The sequence below is a fragment of the Dermacentor andersoni genome, chromosome 11 (genome assembly GCF_023375885.2).
Source record: "Dermacentor andersoni chromosome 11, qqDerAnde1_hic_scaffold, whole genome shotgun sequence".
NCBI classification, from domain to species: domain Eukaryota; kingdom Metazoa; phylum Arthropoda; class Arachnida; order Ixodida; family Ixodidae; genus Dermacentor; species Dermacentor andersoni.
This window is the reverse complement of record NC_092824.1, coordinates 450339-471032: the sequence shown is the minus strand read 5'-3', so window position 1 is coordinate 471032 and position 20694 is coordinate 450339. Positions and strand designations below refer to the sequence as shown.

The window sequence follows — 20694 nt, the reverse complement described above, 5'->3', positions numbered from 1 at the left end:
CCGAAATATCATCACTCTAAACCACGTAAAAGTGCTCTAAAAATTTGTTATATTAGCCAAGGTGGCGAAAAATTTCGTGGAAATCAAGAAAACTTCGTTAAAACACGTTTCATTCATTTCATTTATTTACCTTAAAGACCCCACTAGGGGGTATTACATAAGGGGTGGGTGTGCATAAAAAATATAACACTCAAATTTGTGACAACAGGTACTCAGTCACATTGGTAGAAAAAGATGATGGACAGGTGAGAACGACGATATTGCGAGGAAGGCCGTTCCAGTCTTTGGCTGCACGAGGAAAAAAAGATGCTGAAAAATTAACAGTTCTCGTACGTGTACGGGAAACTTGCAGTTGGTGGCCAGTGCGAGGAGATATGTATGCGGGTGGTGTTATGTAAGGGGCACTGTTAAGTGATGAATGGTAAAGCTTATAGAATAGGCAAAGTGTAGCTATGCGTCGGCGGAGGGATAAAGCTTGCAGCCCAGATTCCGCTTTGAGGGCGGTAACACTGATTTCGTGAGAATAAGATGAGTGAATGAATCTGGCGGCACGATTTTGTACCGCTTCAAGGTCATCTACGACGCATGCTTGATGTGGGGACCATATGGGTGACGCATACTCTAGTTTTGAACGGATAAGTGACTTATAGGCTAGTAATTTAACGTGTCGGGGAGCGTTACGAAGGTGACGTTTCAGAAAACCGAGAGTTCTATTTGCCGATGATATGATGTTTGTAGTATGTGCATGCCATGAGAGATCATTGGACAAAGTAACGCCTAAGTATTTAAATGATGTTATTGCTTGTATAGGTTCGTTAGCAATTATGTACGGGAATGTAACGGGGTGCTTTTGGCGAGTAATGGAAAGAAGTTTACATTTAGTCGGATTAAGGGTCATTAGCCAGCGGTCGCACCATTCCTGGACACGGTCTAGATCATGCTGAAGTTTTGCTGCGTCGCAATGATTAGAAACTGATCGGTAAATTACACAGTCGTCAGCGAACATTCGGATTTGGCAAGATAAGTGTTGAGGCAAGTCGTTAATATATATTAGAAATAGGAGAGGACCGAGAACAGAGCCTTGGGGTACACCGGATGTTACAGGAATAGGGTCAGAGGTATGATTATTAACACGGACGTGTTGGGACCGGTTAGACAAGAATTCTTTGATCCAAGTCAGAACGTTGTGGTTCAGGTTTAACTGGTTTAGTTTAAAAAGTAATCGTTGATGCGGCACTTTATCAAACGCTTTTGCGTAATCTAAGAAAATGGCATCAGTTATTATGTTGGTGTCGAGGTTAACATGCAAGTCATGAATGAAAATGGCCAGTTGGGTCTCGCATGAGAAGCCCTTTCGGAAGCCATGCTGAGATGGATGAAAAAAGTTATTTTTATCGAGAAATGCCATGATATTCGAATAAATGACATGCTCCATGATTTTGCACGGGACGCTTGTTAATGATATGGGGCGGTAATTTAGTGGGGAATCTTTTTTACCAGATTTGTAGACAGGAACAACCTTCCCCACTTTCCAATCATTTGGCAAGTGACCTACAGATAGTGAATGAGAAAACAAAATACACAGATACGCAGTAATGGTATGTCTGGTGTTCTTTAATAGCTTGGAATTGATTTCGTCGACACCTGTCGATGAAGAAAGCTTAATGTTATCTAACAATGATAAAATTCCATCATGAGTTATTGTGATAGCAGGCATAGTAGACAAAGTTTTAGCTGGTGTCGTAAGCAGAGGTGTACTGGGTTCTTTTGTGAAAACTGTGCTAAAAGCAATGTTGAAGGTGTCAGCGCATTCGAGGTCCCCGACGGTTTCTCCCAATTCGTTGGTCAGAGTGATAGCGCGCGATTCGATAGGGTTGATGACCTTCCAAAATTTTCTCGCGTTATCATTTAACAATTTTGTCAAATCGTTGTTGAAAAATTTGAACTTAGCATTTTTCACAGCAATCAGGTAGGCATTCTCGGCAGTATAGTACCGCTGCCACGCGTTAGACGAGGCTCTTATCTTAGCAGCACGAAAGAAGCGCTTTTTTCTGCCTTCTAATGTTTTAAGTGTCTTAGTGTACCATGGCTTTTGGTGATTCTCACGGAAAGTAATTTTAGGAATGAATTTGTTGGCCAAGTCCTGTATTTTGTATTTGAATACCTCCCAGCTCTTCTGGAGAGGCATGCTGTAAAATTGGGCTTCAAATAAAGGGAAAAAATTTCTAAGCTCGTTGTTAATTGCGTCATAGTTACCTTTTTCATATAGAAGGATTGTTTTCTTACGTTTTTCGCGCCGTTCAAGGCAGAACGAAAATTCGGCGTGGATAACTTTGTGATCACTAATTTCTTGCAGGTAAGTTATATGTGATAAGCTCTCTGGATTCGTAGTTAGTATAAGATCCAAGATATTAGCACTGACGCCAGCAACACGCGTTGGTTCCCTTACCAACTGAGTGAGATTGGCATTCAGACATACTTCTATAAAATCCTTTAATTCTCTGTGTTTCGCACCTGAGGGAGCTAGTTTCTGCCAGTCGATACCGGGATAATTGAAATCACCGAATAGCAATATATGTGAATTTGGATGTGCAGTACCGAGATCAATTAGAATATTGTTCAGCTCACTTGCAAAGTTAGGTGAAGTATGCGGAGCCCTGTAGCAAACACCAAGCAAAACGGATTGCGCCGATGAGCGAAAAATTAACCATAACATTTCTAAATCAGAGACGATGTCTAATGGTGTGCACGATAAATTAGGGCCCACAGCAATCAAGACACCACCCCCTCGAGTGCATCTGCGGTCATTTCTGAAAACTTGGAAACCTGCCAAGTCGGCAAGTACTTCTGTATCAGTGACATCAGGGGTAAGCCACGTTTCGGTTAGTATAAGTATGCTGCTGTTTGAAGAAATCATGATGTTAGACACGAGTTCACGCTTAGGTAGGAAACTGCGAATATTTGTGAATATAACAGACAATGAAATATTATTTCTTGGCATGGTTTGGGGGCGGGTAATCACATTTTTCCGGGCGGACGATTGCTATAACACTTCTCTTACAGTTTCAGATACGCTATCAAACACGTAGCGCTTCTGTCCGATGTGCAGGGTTTTGTAGCGCAGATTAAATGGGGCAGATTGCTTTCTGGCAAATGCAACGAGCTGGCTGCGAGCAATTCGAACTGCACGAGAAAAATCTTCGCCAATACTATAATTGGTACCTTTTAGTTTCCGGGCGCTCGACAGGACAGTTTCTTTTGTTTTGAAAAATGTGAATTTTGTTATTATTGGACGGGGTTTGTCGTTCGAATGACGTCCGAGACGATGGGCGCGCTCTATCTCTTTCGTGTCAATGTGTATATCTAAATGCTCGCGGCAATGTTTAATGATAAGTTGTTCTGATTGTGCGTACGATTCGGGTGTAGTTTCAGGGAGTCCGTAGAATACCAAGTTGTTACGTCGCGTTCGGTTTTCCGCATCATCGAAACGTGCCTCTAGTTTTGAAATTAAGCGAGTAGCTTTAGTTGCGTCGGCGCGGAGAACTTCTGTGTCTGTTTTAAGTGTTACAAGGCTTTCGTAATGGCTCTCAAGTTCGGTCATACGTTTGCCTAGGTCAGATACATTTCTGTCTGTCGCTAATAACTGAGATTTTAGATCTTGAACTTCAGAAATAAGCTTGGACTGGCCAGTAGATATCTTCTTTAGCTCTGCGAGGATAGCTGCAGTATCCGGACCGGGGTTAGTTTCTATATCACCGGAAAGTAGGAGTAACAGCGAAAAAACGACATGAAAACAATCAGCAAGAACAGCGTTAAGGCACTGTGGGCTTGGCAGCTGTACTAAGAAGTAGTTGTTAGACTTTTTGGCAAAGAGGCTGAAACGTTCACCAACCTGCATTACGAAGACGAAAGGATTAGTGGCCTGCGCAGTGGCAAAGCCGCCAAGCCCACAAAGTGCCACTGGTGGCTGCTCCTGTTTTATAGCTGGCCCTAGTAGTGATGTTGGATGCGATGGGGCTTCCCATTCGGTTGCGAGGGGCAGATAATCCAAGGACGAGTGTGTCGTTCCAAAGACGGGTGAAGCGATGGCAGTGGCTCGTTGACGAGCGCCTGATACATCCACGCTGAGATGGGTTGGTAAATATGAAGGTGCGGTCAGTGGCGTAGTCGCCAGTCCAGGAAGGAAAAGACACGCGATGAATTGTCCGAGCACCTACGTTGGCGAGCTAGTTGGTTAGAATCCATGATAGAGTGTATAAGCGTGACTGAACGATAACGTAGAAATATGTTTTTCAAGCCACAATATCTCTGGAACGCTGCAACCGAGTGCCGTCATATTGGTATCGTTGGAAAGCGCATTTCACTGTCTTTAAATTTGTGCTTCATCTATCTCCTCCATACAGAAACATGCGCACAAAAAACAAATTATTGAAGGTCATGCCGGAGTCTGCGAGTGGCTGCACCCGCCACGCGACTCCATCGCGGTTTGCCATCGGTCCGGCACTCACATTGTCTGCTCAGCCTCTACGAATTTCGAGTGCTTCCTTTCGGCTTGTGTTGAGTCCCAGCTATTTGCCAGCGAATAATGGATACTGTACTCGCTGGACTGAAGTGGCAGACATTTCTCGTGTACCTTGATGACGTAGTAGTCTTTTCTGAAACATTTGAGCAACATTTTCATCGCTTGTGTAATGTGCTAGAAGCAATCTGTTCGGCTGATCTCATGCTTAAACCAGAAAAGTGCCACTTCGGTTATGAAGAGCTCAAGTTTCTCGGACACATCGTAAGCGCCAGAGGAGTTAGACCCGATGTTGCCAAGCTTTCCGTAGTAGCAGCAATTCCTCCTCTGGCCGAGAAGAAGGCCGTGTGGTGTTTTCTAGGCTTGTGTGCGTACTATCGCCGTTTCGTTGAAAACTTCTCTCAGTTAGTGGAACCCCTGACTCGCCTTACAAGGGATGACACACCATTTGCCTGGACAAGTGAGCAACAAATGGCCTTCGCTGAACTATGTCAATGCATGCAGTCAGCACCCGTCCTGGCACATTTTGACCACGACGCTGACGCCAGTAACATTGGTCCTGGCGCAGTAGTCGTCCGGCGTCAAGACGGCATTGAAAGAGTAATAGCTTATGCTAGCCGCTTGCTGTTCCATGCTGAGGTGAACTATTCTACCACAGAAAAAGTGTGTCTCGTGGTTGTGTGGGCGACCATGAAGTTTCGTCCTTATCTTTACGGCCGTCCTTTCAAAGTGGTGACAGACCACCGTGCCCTGTGTCGGTTGACAAACATACGGGATCCTTCAGGACGAGTGGCAGAGTGGAGCTTGCGGATACAGGAATTTGACGTCACTATCACTGTCGCGTGCACCCGCCAAATCTCTCAATCGAGAGTTAGAGGACGATGACGGCTTCCTGGGCGCCATTACTGCATCAGACTTGATACGACGGCAGCGGGAGGATGCTGAAGTTCGACCTATCATCGACCACTTAGAGGGCAGGCCAACAACCATTCCACGCCATCTATGTCACATATTCACGTCTTTCTGTCTATGCGACAATGTGCTTTACAAGAAAAATACCCATTCGAATGACCGAGCCTACCTCCTGGTGGTCCCAAAAGACTTGCGGGATGACATTCTTATCGCTTGCCATGACGAGCCGACATCTGGCCACTTAGGCCCCTCACGAACGCTTGCCAGAGTGCACGAGATGTATTACTGGCCCGGGCTTTCGGCGAATGTCAAACAGTATGTTAAAAGCTGCCGCAGATGTCACCGGCGAAAGTCACCGCCCATGGAGCCCGCCGGGTTATTGCAACCTATTGAACCACCTAACAAGCCATTCGACCAAGTCGGCTTGGACATTCTTGGGCCTTTCCCTCTCTCGAGCGACGGCAACAAGTGGGTGATTGTCACGGCTGACTATTTTAACCCGCTATGCCGAGACGGAGGCGCTCCCACGAGCCACGGCTTCTGAGGTCGTGCAGTTCTTCATGTGCCGCATTGTATTGCGCCATGGTGCCCTGTCCACTGTAATCACAGACAGAGGGATGGCGATCACAGCACAGCTCATGCACGAAATTTTTCATTTGAGCAACACCAGGCATAAAAAGATGACTGCTTACCATCCTTAGTCCAACAGACTTACGGAGCGACTAAACAAGACCATCACGGACATGATCTCTCTGTATATTGACGTCCAGCACAAACCAAGGGATCATATTTTGCCTTACGTGACCTTCGCATACATTACCGCCGTACATGAAATCACGCACTTTACACCGTTTTGTCTCCCTTATGGCCGTGAAGTTCCGATGATGCTAGCGCTATGCTGCCATGTCAAGACGATGAGTGCATAACTACTGGCGCCGAAGAATCTGCTTAGCGCACTGAGGAAGCTTGCCAGCTTGCGAGGCTGCACATTGGTCAGCAGCAGCACGCAGATGCACGGCGTTATAACATCCGCCACAGACAAGTATGCTACAACCCCGGCGGCCAAGCGTGGGTGTGGACTCGCGTTCACTATCGTGGCCTTAGTGAAAAGTTGCTCAGCTGGTATTTTGGCCCATACAAAGTGCTGCTCTGCATTAGCGACTTGAACTACAAAGTCGTTCCGGTTAGTGCGGCTCAAACATGGCATAGACAACAACCCAGCCCTGATATCGTTCACATTGTACGCATGAAACCATATGTCGCACGTTCGTGGTTATTATTTTCTTCTGCATGTCACGCTTCACTGCTGCTGTACTTGTGGCTTTCCTGTAGCTGTGACTGTGTTCTTTGCGAGAGCATCTGCCTTGATCATGTTTCTTTTCCCCCTCTTTTCCTTACACCACTTCTTCCCCATCGAGCCCATTCTCTTTTCGAGGGAGGGAGAAAATGCCACCTGCAGTAGCGGGCACAATGGAAGAGAAGAGACACAAGAAGAACAAGAAGGAAAAAGCACACGTGCTACCCACGCCCGCTCGATAGCCAGGTCCCACTGGCCTGTTTTTTGGGATCCAGCTGTCTGCATTAAACGTTGCGAGTCCTCTTTGAAGACACGTGACAATATCTTCGAGATTGTTGATGATATGCCCTGAAAATGGAAATTTCAGCGGTCATGGCTGAACAACGACAACTACCGAGAGTGGCTTGCACCGGACATGTCAAATCTGCACAAGGTAAAATGCAAAGTTTGCTGTAAGTATTTCGACATCATTGCCATGGGGGAGTCGGCACTAAAAAGTCACCTAAAAAGTGCAAAGCATAGAGTGTACATGCAAGCCGCCAGGAGTAGCTGCATGATAAGGAGCTTCCTGACGATATCTGAATGTCTAGCGAATGAACCACAGCCAGCGCCATCGCAGTCGTCAAACTTGATGGATGCGTGCAAGAAGTATGAACTTGTGATGGACACAGAAATTCTGTGGACATTGAAGGTTATAACATCGCACTATTCATATCATTCTTCATCAAAGGTGAATGAATTGTTTAAGAGGATGTTTCCAGACAGTGAGGTGGCACAATCTTTCATATGCGGAGAGCAGAAGTGCTTGTATATTGCATGCCATGGTTTGAGGCCATTCTTTCTTTCCTCTCTGCGGCGGGAGATAGAGAACAGCGACAACTATGTTGTCTTGTTCGACAAGTCTCTGAATGAGAATTGCCAGCAAAAGCAAACGGACGTTCATCTAAGGTACTGGGATGCATCACAGTACGCTACTTCACATCTGTGTTTATGGGCCATGCCAGGGCTGAAGATCTGCAAGAAAAACTGCCGTATTTACATGATTGTAAGTCGACCCCCCCATATCGCTTGACCGGAAAAAAAAACAAAAAATAAGAGAGCATACCTGAGGGCGCATTCGATAACGAAAATTTATTAGTAGCTGACATGGTCACTGGACTACTCGTCTTCACTAGTGCTGCCATCGTCATCGTTGCTGCGTTCCCACAGCACGTCGTGGTCCAGCGAAAGTTCAAATTTGGCAAACGACCGCACCAGGACATCTTGCAGAACAGCAGCCCACGCCAAATGCACCCAACCACACGCAGCCGTCAGGGACGCTCTTTTGACAGGTCCGGTTTGCGTAATTTCGCAGTCTTCTGCCGCCAGCCACTCGTTGTACTCACGGCGGAACAGAACCTTAAAATTAAGGCGAAGGTCCGGGCTTGTTTCATGACCACGTCGCACTTCACTGGCAGGGACCGATCACGCATTTCAGCGACGTACGCCGCAAGCTTACCCTACAGCTCCGGAAAGTGTCCAGACTTCGGCACGTGGGAAATTTCTCACCTGCCATCACACATTTCGCTTCGCTCGCACATCTCGCACCACCCGTTTAGAAACATCGAAATCGCTTTGTTTCTTCAGCGTAAAGGATGGCAGCCCTCTTAACGCTGCTGTGAACGAGTGCCGAACGATTAGTGGGCCTGGAGCACTCATGACGACTGGGGAAGCATAGAAGTAGCACGTAGCCGGCAGTCAAGTGGAACGCGTCAAACCAATACCAATGCCTTTAAACCACGACCGACTAGTAATAAAACCGGTCGTGCTTTAAACAGAGAAAGAGAAACCCGCGCGCCGCCGTTCTGAGGGTGCCGCCGCAAATGGGAACAGCGGCGCTTCCATCAACTATCGACACCCCCCCATGAGTGTTGCATGCACTGTAAGACTCTCAAAAATTTTGAAAAACCCTTCCGAAAAGCGAACAAACACGCGGGATAGCGAAAAGATACAGGTAGGGCCATAGAGCAAACAAAATTGTAACTACATTGTAGCTCCCGTTAGTATCACTTTTTTTGGCGGGGCCATGTTTCGGTTTCGTTTGTAAGTCGACCCCCCAACTTCAGACTTCCAAATTTAAAAAAAGGGGTCGACTTACAATCGTGTAAATACGGTACTTTGTGCCTTAGAACCACTTTCGTTACATAAAATAGTGCAACTATCAATGGACGGAACCATTGTGAATTTCAAGGCATTCAAAGGCCTGCAGGAGCACCTACAGAAGAACCATCCGGTGAGGTGCTTAGACTTGGGCAGCTGTAGCTTGCACATTGTGCATAATGCCTACAAGGCCGGTCTTACAGCAAGCAAACGGAGCTTGGACATTTTGCTCTCAAGTATGAGTAGGTTGTTTCTTGGTGCACCTGCCCGGAGAGAAGACTTTGTAGCTGTCACCGGACAAACTCTGTTTCTTCTCAAGTTCTGTGCACATCGGTGGATTGAAAACATTCCGGTGATTGAGAGGGTTCTCCTTCTCTGGCTTGACGTCAAAGAGTATGTGGAAGTGCCAAGAAGCAAGGAAGTGAACCTTCCCAAGTGTGCTTCTTTTCAGAATGTTTGTGACTTTCACTGTGACCCACTGGTGGTAGCAAACCTCAAGTTTGCACTTCGTATTGCGATGACCCTCCAGCCATTTTTGACACACTTTCACGCAGATAAGCCAGTTATGTTCTTTTTGGCAAAGGACCTTGAGAATATTGTCAGAAAACTGCTAACAATGTTTGTCAAGTCTTCTGTTCTCTGTTCATCAGTGGGAATCACTGGCCTCCTGAAGATTGACTTTGAAGATTTAAACAACCATGTGCCACTCAAGAAGATAGATATTGGTCACACAGCCAAGCAGCATCTTAAGAGCCACAAAGTAAGCTTGAAAGCCGCATTTTCACTTCACATGCAGTGCAAGGAGTTTGTTCTAGTGTCACAAAAGAGATCCTGGAGAAGAGCCCCCTGTGATATCCCATTGTGAGAGGCCTCTCTTCACTAGACCCCAGGCAGATGTAATCGAAGCCGGATGAGTGTCTGGAAGGCTTAAAGGATGTTCTGGATGCACTCATCTCAGTAGAGAGAATCCATGAGTATTCAAGAGATTATGTGCTTGCACACTTAATTGAGCTGCTACAGGAGCGCAAACATGAGTTGTAGCTATATGAAAGGAGCTCGCATACACTTGACAAATTTTCTATAAAGTTTTAAAGGTTGGCTCAGCATATGCCGAGCTTTGGAGGGTTGGAAAACTGCTGCTTACACTTAGTCATGGCCAAGCAAGTGTAGAGAGAGGATTCAGCATCAATCACCAGGTTTCAGTAGAGAATATGAAAGAAGTGTTTTACATTTCACAGCGAATTATCTGTGATGCTGTACGCATAGCAGGTGGCATTTTCAGTGTGCCCATCACAAAGGAATTGAGAGCATCTGTGGCTTCTGCAAGGAACCAATACCGTGCCTTTTTGGAAACACAGAAAAAGCAGGAGTGTGAAGGTGCGAAACAGAGGAAGAAACGCTGCATTAATGAAGAAATTGAAACTCTCAGAAGGAAGAAAAAGAAACTAGAAGCCTCTGTTGCAGAATTGACAGCTTCAGCAGACTCATGTGTAGTATAGTGTCGCCCCCTGTCAGATCTCTGTGTCATCGTACATGTATGTTTTGTAGTTGTTTAGCTAGATGGCGCACCCCCCCTCCTGTCATGTGACGAGCTTGGACCAATCGGGAGGTGTCATCTGGCGTGTGAAGCCTTTATTAGTAATAAACGGCCGCGGGTCGGCTGAGTCTTCGTTCCGGTTTTCATCGCGAGCAGTTAGCTCAGACTCTCCCTCTCTGCGTCGGCGCTCAACGCGCGTTCGCTGGCCGGGGGCCCCCACTTACCTGCCGCTGCCGACACAACATCTTTAGGCGACGAGGATGGGATTCCCGCAACAGTTCCGACCGAAGCCCCGGGAAACCAACGAGCTTCGTAAGTGAAGCGTCCCTTCCTGTGTCCGCACGGCAGGCAAACGCCGCTGACGCACTTGGCGTCGCGAGGCTTCCGATCCTAGGCCTTCTCGCCCCCCTTGTTCTTCCTTGCCCCATTCCTGCTGCGAGCTCCGGCTTGTTTTCTGCACTGTCTCCTGCACGCTACCGGGCATGGCGTCTTTCACGGCGAACCTTCCCGTTTTTCTGGAATTGCCCGGGCCACCGTTAATTCCATGGCATCGATGGAAAAAAATTTTTCAGGCCCACCTCAAAGCGGCCGGCGGTGGCGACTGGACGGACGCGCGACGAGCGTCTGCGCTCGTCAGTGCTCTTGGGCGTGAGGGACAACGGAAGTACTTTGCAGACGAGGAGCACGAAGCAGCAAGGCAGTTAACCGGCACAGCGTCAGCGTCAAGCGAGGCAGCAAGGCAGTCGACCGGCGCAACGTCATCGTCAAGTGATGCGGTCCCGCCAGCGTCAGAGTTCCAGAAACTCTTCCAGCGGCTTGACCGGCTGTTTGCCGTGTCAACAAATGTTCTGGCGGAGAGGCACGAATTCACCAGTCGAAAGCAGTTAGAGGGAGAAGGATTCCTGGAATTCGTGACCGAATTGAAGGAGAAGGCGGTACAGTGTAACTTCGGCACAACCTACAACGAGCGCGTCCGAGACCAAATACATGGCGTAGCGAACGTCAGCGTTCGCGAAAAGTTGCTGGCTCATGGCGAAACCCTGTCCCTGGACAAGGCAGAAGAAATTGGACGCTCGTTAGAAGCCTTGCATCGAGCGAACCGCGCGTTCGGCTCCGAAAATGTACGAAGAATTGAGGTATCTCAACTTGGCGTTCCGTCGACAGGCCAAGATGACAGACTTCTTCCGGGAAGCTGCCAAGATGGCCGACTTAGTCCGGCAGGCCATGAAGATGTCAGACTCCTTCTGAGAAGCCGCCAAGATGTCAGACTTCTTCCGAGAGGCCGCCAAGACGACCGACTTCTTCCGAGAAGCCGCCAAGAGGGCCGACATCTTCCGAGAAGCCGCCAAGACGGCCGACTTCTTCCGAGAAGCTGCCAAGACTGCCGACTTCTTCCGAGAAGCCGCCAAGACGGCCGACTTCTTCCGAGAAGCCGCCAAGAGGGCCGACTTCTTCCGAGAAGCCGCCAAGAGGGCCGACATTTCGAACATGGTTCCTCCGGGAACCGTGGTGCATGCGATCGGTGTGGCAGCACGAAACATATTGCAACGTACAGGAATTGTCCAGCAAGGAACTGGCGGTGCAACGCCTGCCCCACGTTGGGCCATTTTGCATCAGTATGCCGATAAACCCGTACTGTTCAACACGTCTCTTCCGCAGGGACGCTGTCTTCAACTTCTGCAGGGCAGCCGTCCGCGTCTGTCTTGACGGTAAGCGCTTTTGAAACTAAAAAAGCTTTGGAAGTTCCAGTCGTAGTGAACGGCGTCTCCATGCGACTGCCGGTGGATACGGGAGCGTCTGTCTCAATGATGACGGTCGAAGATTTTGGAAAGCACTTTGGTCGACAGCACAGAGTGTCACAAACAACAGTGGACTTGAAAAATTTCTCCAAGCAACGCATTGACATTCAAGGCCTGTTTCAAGCCACTGTCCAGTTTTTCCAAAGGTCATGCTCCGTCACGTTTCATGTAATGACTACAGGAACATCACTGCTGGGTTCAGACGCCATCCAACGCTTGGGCATACAGATCGACGGTACGTCGCTGTCATGTCTACCATCGCTTCCTTCAGTACAGAGCCCCACAGGTATGCCTCCGGGTTTTGATCACCTCTTCAGTGACGAGTTGGGTCTCGTCAACAACTTTGTGCACCGAGTTCATCGGCAGCAAGATGCGAAACCAGTATCTTCAAAGTTGCGCCGACTACCCCTGGCTCTCCGTGACCAGGTCACACATGAATTGCGACGTCTCGAGGACTGCGACGTCATCGAGCGCGTCGAGGCTACTGAGTGGGTGTCTCCACTCGTGGAGGTGCGCAAGAAGGATGGAACCATGCGGCTCTGTGTAGATCTACGAGAACAGGACAGTCTTGTGCCTCAAGTTCAAGAAAGGGTCTTGCAGAAACAGTCGCAGACTAAACAGTACGTAGACAAACGTAGAGGTGCTCAGGCAACTTGTATCAAGGTGGGAGACACCGTCAAAGTAAAACTTGCCAAGAAAGGATTTTTCAAGTACAGTAAACCTCGTACAGTGAAGGCCCAGGTAGGACCATCCACTTTTGTACTCAGTGATGGGAAGATGTGGAATGAGTCTAAGTTAACCACAGTAGTAGATAATTCAAAACATAGTACATTGTCCACAACGGATAAAGATTTTTTGTACTCATATTCAAACCTGGATAGTCATTCTGATGACTCGTCTGTCGTGACATCATCCTTTCATAGGCATCAGTTAAGTAGTGCGTATGACTGTATCACTTCCGAGTCTACACAGTCAGCAATCGTTTCGGATTCCGTGGGGGAATCTGTAGCACCCCAGGACTTGTTGGGACGTCGAGAGGGGCTTCCTGGGCAACCTTCTCCAGCTTTGAGCGACAACCACATTCCGTTTTCCAACCAGGGGGAGGGAAATAGTAGTGGGACGACCAGGTCTTTAAAGTCGACCGATACGCGTCGCAACCCCCAAAAGTTCTTCTGAGGTACGCACGCCTCCTCATCGTGTCAAAAAAACGGCCTCCGTGGCTCGATGATTATGTTTCTCGAATGTAGAGTGTTTTGCCGTCTTCGAAATGCCACGGCGAGGGGCCTCGCTGTGACATTTAGGAGGCAGTTCACATTTTTTTCGTTCGCACAGGTAAAATGTGTTCCTTGTTGCGGTGCAGTGAGTTTTGTGCCGTGTTTCTTGACGGACTTTGAGTGACTGCCTGTGTTTTGGTGCCCAAGAGTGGTGCGCGTGTATGTGAACTTGGGCGGTGACGGACTGAAATTGTTGTGGACTTAAGTGCGTGCTTTGTGTGCGACTGGTGCGCGTGTGTGAACGTGGGGGGGAACGAACTGAAATTGCCTTTGGACTTAAGTGCGCGTCTTGTGTGCGCGTTTCACTGTATGCTTGCTTTGTTTCCAGGGGGAATGATGTAGTATAGTGTCGCCCCCTGTCAGATCTCTGTGTCATTGTACATGTATGTTTTGTAGTTGTTTAGCTAGATGGCACACCCCCCTCCTGTCATGTGACGAGCTTGGACCAATCGGGAGGTGTCATCTGGCGTGTGAAGCCTTTATTAGTAATAAACGGCCGCGGGTCGGCTGAGTCTTCGTTCTGGTTTTCATCGGGAGCAGTTAGCTCCGAGTCTCCCTCTCTGCGTCGGCGCTTGCTGGCCATGGGCCTCCACTTGCCTGCCGCTGCCGACACAACAATATGCAGAAAAAGTTGAGGCAACCAGTGACCCAACTTGCATAATAAAGTCACAGCTTAAGGAAGACTGCCAAGAGCAAGCAGCAGGAGATCTTGGACATTGACGTAAAAATTCAGGAGAAACAAAATGAGGCCACCTAAGGACTGAGTGAGTGTTTGTTGCTTGGTTGATCTGCTTTAGCGAGTAAATGTTTGCATCTAATAACACACAGAAAGTGGTCATGCATGTAACTCTGACAAACAGTGATGAATAATGGTCGAAAAATGAAGTATCGCTGGAGCCATCATTTTGTCTGAAGACAAGTTTCTTTGTTAAAATGATGGCTGCAGTGACAATTCCGATTTATCAGCGAATTCTCATCATTTTGAGCCTCTGTCTACCCCTGAACATCTGTCTTATTTAGATTTCTAACAGAGAATGTAATCCTTGAAAATCCACACACAGGGCCTTGAAAGTCCTTGAAAACCCTTGAATTTTTGTCATATACACTAGCATGAACCCTGTTTTAAACTTTCGTTTACTAATTACATTAACGAGCGTGGTGTCACGAGCGCACAAGCAAACATGAATATGTATCACTCAATGACTGTGGAAACTCTTTGTGACAATGCCGGAGTGAAGAGGTGCGGTAGCAGAAGCGAGCGAATTGACCTTTGTGCTGCCTCTCACTTTGACGTGACCTAAGCGATGTCAAACACAGCGCTGTGTGCCTGGATGCGTAGATTGTCTCCATATTCCAGATCGCTTTCAAGATGGGAACCATGCGGCCGTGCCTACGCAGCAGCCGCGGGAGTAGAACGCCCTTCCTGTTTGTGCCAGTCCCACACACAAGTTTCAGGAACTCCAAATGCCCGCGATGCGGCCCGATTTCCGTCCATCTCGGCACACGTGATTGCATTCCTTTTCAATGCGGCATCTTGATAAACTGGGCATGTCTTCGCAGTCGGTGCTTACATGGTGATAAAACAACCACAGAAAATGGGAAAACAGACGATGGAATAAGCACACATACTGTGGCACATGGAGGAAGCTACAGCAGTTAAATTTGAAGGGCATATGAACCAGATTTAGGGTAACTCGATTCTAACATGCACGTAATCTGTGAACCCATTTAATTGGAAAAGAAGCGCGTGTTGGATTCGAGCAAATACGGTTAGCTACATTTTATCAGTCTGGTTTGGCCGAAACTGCACTAAAAGTGCCTGAACAAATATTAATTTATCAGTGCACAGGGCGAGAAAACAGCTTTAAATCGTGCAGAGTGCAGTTCGCAGAGCCTTATCTCATCTTTCCCGCCACTGAGCGCCACCATCATGGAACTGTTCGAAAGTTCAAAGTTTCACTGTTCCATTTCTAAAAGCTTTATTTGTCGCCATCTTGTAACAAATGCACAAACAAAGAAGCACGGGTCTGCTGGAGATGGTTACATGGGCCCTCCAATGAAAGCGAGCCTCTGATTGGCTGCCCTGCTGAAAGGCGCAGCAGCGAAGCAGAGAATTGCCCTGTGTCATCGACACCAGTAATACAGACCACAGAAGACATGCCGACGGAGGCCCCCACCTCCCTTGCCTCAGCGTATGGTCGAACAGATTAGTAGCAGGCATCATTGAAGGTGACCCGTATCGAAGGTCACCATTTCCAACAAAGACAGCGTACTTACTTTGATACTTCGTGTGACACGGACACGCAACCTGTGAGCGAACCCCAACTGTCGACGAGCTACAGCAGGGAGGAAATTTGGGCGTGTTGGTAGTTCAATTGTAAACTGGGATACATAGCGCAAAAAATGACATAAGGACGCAATAAATAAATCTGCAATAAATCAATTGTTGAAAGTTGGCGCTCGTCCCGTGTTCCTGCTTCGTCCTTGTGTAATTTTTTGCGCTATGTATCCCAGTTTACGACGAGCTACAGTGTGACAACCTAAGATTCACGGGTGAATCGTCACACCTTGAGCTGCGCTTCGTGTCAGGCAGAAGCGCATGCTTGCAGCATTCGCAACTCCCTTGACTGGTTGTCGCAACTGAATGAAAGTTGTTTGATGGACTAGCAAGGTCAAGAACAAATTTCTGAAACCCACTAAACGAAGAGGCAAAGGTTTAGAAGATGCCTGACAGCAATCGTGCCAAATATTACAGCCCTGGTGTGTGCTAATAAATCTGTACTACTTGCAAATCCTTGCAGCCCTTTTTCACAAATGAGTTTTTTTCGTCGCCTCGCTCGTGGAAATCATTGCACAACAATGGCGGGACCGATTTCGTTCCTGTTTGTTTTGCTGTGATCCATAAACTGTGCTGTACACCAAGACAGTCTTGAAATCTTTCTTCATCTTTCAATTATTTTATTATTTCCCAATAACTATGTGGCTCCATGCAGGGAAGCACAGTGACATGCATCTCATGCAGAGCTAAAAATGATTAGGGCACTAAATAAAAAAAATAAAAAAATTGAGCACTAGTCTTGTTGTAGATTGGACATTTGGGCTAACGTGCTGAAGTATTCTATGCTCCCTATCATGTTTCGTTACTGTGCCGGCTTTCCACATGCGGGGAGCTTATAAATTATTAAACGAAAACTAATGACAATATCTTAATAAAATTTAAGCTTTGTCTCATTATTGCAATGTGCAGTGTGTGCCAAATTTCAGCCCTTTCTGCGAAGAAACAAAGAAGTTGGTTTCAACACCTGCTCCCCACTTAAATGAAATAGCATGAGATCGCCCACTTCATCATCATCATCATCAGGACAAAGGCCTCTCCCTGCGATCTCCAATTACCCCTGTCCTGCGCCAACAGATTCCAATTAGCACCCGCAAATTTCCTAATCTTGTCGCATCACCTAGTCTTCTGCCGTCCTCTACTGCGCTTCCCTTCTCTTGGTACCCATTCTGTCACCCTAATGGTCCAACGGTTATCTAATCTGCGCGTTACATCACCTGCCCAGCACCATTTCTTTCTCTTAATGTCTATTAGAATATCGTCTATACCCGTTTGCTCTCTTATACGAACCACTCTCTTTCTGTCTCAAAGTTATACCTAGCATTCTTCGTTCCATCACTCTTTGTACGGTGCTGCTGATGGCGATTGTTTCGAATAGAGTACTCCTAAGGCCTCTGGGAAGAAGGCCAAATGGCCAGCATAGAATTCTTCCGCTGTTTGTATTACAGTTGCTGACAGATTTTTTCTGACTCCAAAAATTCGGACATGCTCCATTATTCGGTCTGCTTCGCTGCACCGCCATTCTCCCTATAGACCATAATGTATAACAACTGCCAAAAGTTCGGACACCTTGTAACCTCTCGTCTGATTTTTCGGACACTCCTTGAGCCAACTTGATCGAAAGCACCGAATCCCTGCTCATCATCACGTTTCTGTCTGGTTCGTGGCTAAAGCAGTTCCGGTCTCAGCTTAGTAAGCCATGTCAAGACAATCCAGCAGCTGATTTGTTTCTTTCTTCGTGCACGATGCTGTGAGTAGGCCACGTTTTTTGTTTGTGTGACTGGTATCGGCGTTGTGGTGGGGTGATGTTTGCTTTGTGTGCTGTGTGGAGGTTGCGGTGATGCAACGTGGCATACGGAAACATAGCGTCAAGTGTCTAATGGCACCGACAGTACCCGCGCAGACTGCGCTGGGGAATGCCGGCAAGTTGATGCCGGGAGGCCTAGGATTTGTCGCCTTCCGATGTGTACCCTACTGATGCCAAAGTGTTCTGCCGAGACCTGTGCAGTGGTTCCGGACACTGTCTCATTTGACAGGTGCACAGGTGCTCACGCTGCTGTACTGACAAGCGCAGAACTCGATGACGGCGAGATCATTCGTCAGGTTTTTGCTGCACCGCCAGACAATGACTCAGAGTCGGAAGATGACGCACCATGTGCTACACTGCCGTCGCATGCGGAGCGTGCAGAAGCAGTGACTGTGGTTTCAGCCACCTATAGTGACCGTACGGCCCTCTCCGAGATTCAGGCTTATCTGATTGCGCGTATACGGAACAGCGTGCAACGGCGCATTCACGATTTCTTCAAGCCTACTGCCGAGCCAGAATAAGTGCGTGGAAATAAAGGATTACTTCTTTTTTTTTTAATCTGCTTTTTCGGACACCTGTTTATTCGGACATTTCTGCAGTCCCCGTGAGGTCCGAATAAACAGTCGGCGACTGTATACATTCGATATTGCAGATGATATTACCCTGCTTATCTTTCAGTGCATACATCTTGGTTTGTCCTATGCCAAGCTTCCTTCTCGCTGATTTCAGGCTGCGTCCATTTTTTATGGGTTCTTCAGTCTTTCTGTCGGTATAATTTCTAATATCACCTATTTTTGCTTTGTTCATCAGTTTTGACAGTTCCGCAAATTGTGTCCTATCTCTTGAGTTGGACACTTTCATTCTTTTTCGTTTCTTTATTAGGTCCTTTGTTACTTGGGAGAGCTTGCTTACTGGTTGCCTTGGTGCCTTGCCTCCCACTTCAATTGCTGCATCTGAAGCCAGCCTCGTTACGGTTTCATTCATTACCTCTATGTCATCGTCATCATCATCATCATCTCTCTGTCCTAAGACTGCATACTTGTTTGCAAGTACCAGCCTAAATTTGTCTGCTTTTACCCTTACTGCCTCTAAGTTGACCTGTTTTTTCTTGACCAATTTTACTCTTTCTCTGTTCAAATTGAGGTGAATCCTAGCCCTCACTAACCTATGATCACTGCACTTTACCCTACGTATCACTTCTACATCCTGCAATATGCTGGGATCGTCAGAAAGCATGAAAGAAATTTCATTTCTTGTTTCACCATTAGGGCTTTTCCAGGTCCACTTTCTGTTGCTACGTTTCGTGAAAAAGGTGTTCATTATTCGCAGCTTATTCCTTTCTGCGAATTCTGCCAGCTTCTCTCCTCTAGCGTTGCTTGAATCCACGCCGTGGTTGCCAATTGCTTGTTCACCAGTCTGCCTTTTCCCCACTTTTGCATTGAAGTCGCCCATTACTAGTTTGCACTTCTCTCATCGCTAATTTAACATCAATTTAACATAATTCACAAAACTGATCTACTTCATCATCATCATAACTAGATGTTGGAGCGCTGGCTTGTACTACCTTCAATCTATATTAAGTTTGATCACGACTAGTCCCACCCTCTCATTAATGCTGTAGAATTCGTCAATGTTGCTCACTATGTCCTTATGGATTAGGAATCCTACCCCATATTGCTTATCTGGAAGACCTGTATAGCAGAGGACATGGCCATTATTTAGCAATGTGTTCCTCACCAATTCTTCCAATCTCACTAGGCCAATGATATCCCAAACAATATCGTATAATTCCTCAAAGAGTCCTGCTAAGCTAGCCTCGCTAGAGAGGGTTCAGGTCTTAAACATTGCAATGGTCAATTTCCATTGCCCACTTACCTGTCAAAAACTTGGAGAGAGTGTGATGAAAGGGGAAAAAACATGCAGTATTTATTCATTTCACGTTACAAAAGTTTCGTTATTTTCGTTTGATGTCGCGGCAGCCTAGCAGAGACGACAGCGGCCTCAAACTTACTAAAGCTGCGAGTCAGCTTTTCAGCCAGCCCCCTCTTCTCGGCAATCACACGCATAGCAGATTCTTTGTTTGCGCAGCATATTCTCCGTGCAGGGGCGAGGTACCGCTGCTGCAGTAACAGGGTGCCTTTTTCATTGAGGGGTGCTGTTCTCGTCGACGATTGCATTCATGAGGCTGATGTAACTCGCTGCTTCTGCCACTGTTGGGCCTGAATCGTCTGTGCTGTCGCTTTCCGTGTCGTCCTCAACACTGTCGTTAGGCGACACTTTGGCAACAGGCAACAATGGCGAAAAGTCGAACATCGTAACCGATATCTTTTTGCGGCTGCAGCAGTGCTGCCGAGCAACTTCTTCGCATTACAAATGCCACACACCGTAGTCAACGGTACATCCCTGTCATGTTCCAGTGCCGACTTCTTTGTGCGACATTCGATAGCACAAACGACGTCCAATTTTTCTTCTATGCTGAGCACCCGGTGTTTTTTTATCCGAGCTTCGGCATGGTGCGAGTCCTTGCTTGCATGAAGTCGAAATGATGTTGATGGGGCTTCACGCGCATATGCACAGGGTGCTCGGAAGCCGTTGTTCCCATCTCTGAAGCTTGTTGCTCGACAGCCTGCTTGATGGGGACGACGCACCGTCAGGATTGCGTGGCGAAAAGTGGAAACACTACGTGTTAACCAATATCTGTGAAATAAGGTGGTACAGTTTAGGCAGATACAAGACTCATTTTGTTCAATGGCCACTGAGTCGGGGATTTGAATTTACTACTTTTAAAACGATGCTGTTTAAGCAGGTATGGTTTAACAAGGTTTTGCTGTATTCCTTAATTATACATGCATGCACCCTCTGTCTCCTGTCAAAGTGCAAGCACCAACATGCATAAAAAGTGCTTTGGCATGCCTTTAGTGCTATTTTGGACTTGCCTGTGTCAATTTGAGCCCTTGGAAGCTGTAAAAGCTATGCATTCTTTTTTGGACTGCCAGATTTTTCTGACATTATTGCGGCCCTTAGGGAGGCCGAAAAATTGGACGTGGGCTGTATATTTTAACTACTTCACGACCT

The 20694-nt window shown here is 47.2% G+C and overlaps 2 protein-coding genes across 9 annotated transcripts in view; one reads left to right on the top strand and one right to left on the bottom strand.

Moving 5' to 3' along the window:
- The window catches only part of LOC126517477 (myb-related protein B-like), a 293223-nt gene that overhangs the window by 108256 nt on the left and 164273 nt on the right, over positions 1 to 20694 (top strand). The gene's annotated exons all lie outside the window — the stretch shown is intronic.
- On the bottom strand, positions 2992 to 3965 carry LOC126517482 (uncharacterized). Its single transcript, XM_050167207.3, has one exon. The coding sequence runs from the start codon at positions 3896 to 3898 to the stop codon at positions 3044 to 3046; it is 855 nt and encodes a 284-aa protein (XP_050023164.1). The 5' UTR covers positions 3899 to 3965; the 3' UTR covers positions 2992 to 3043.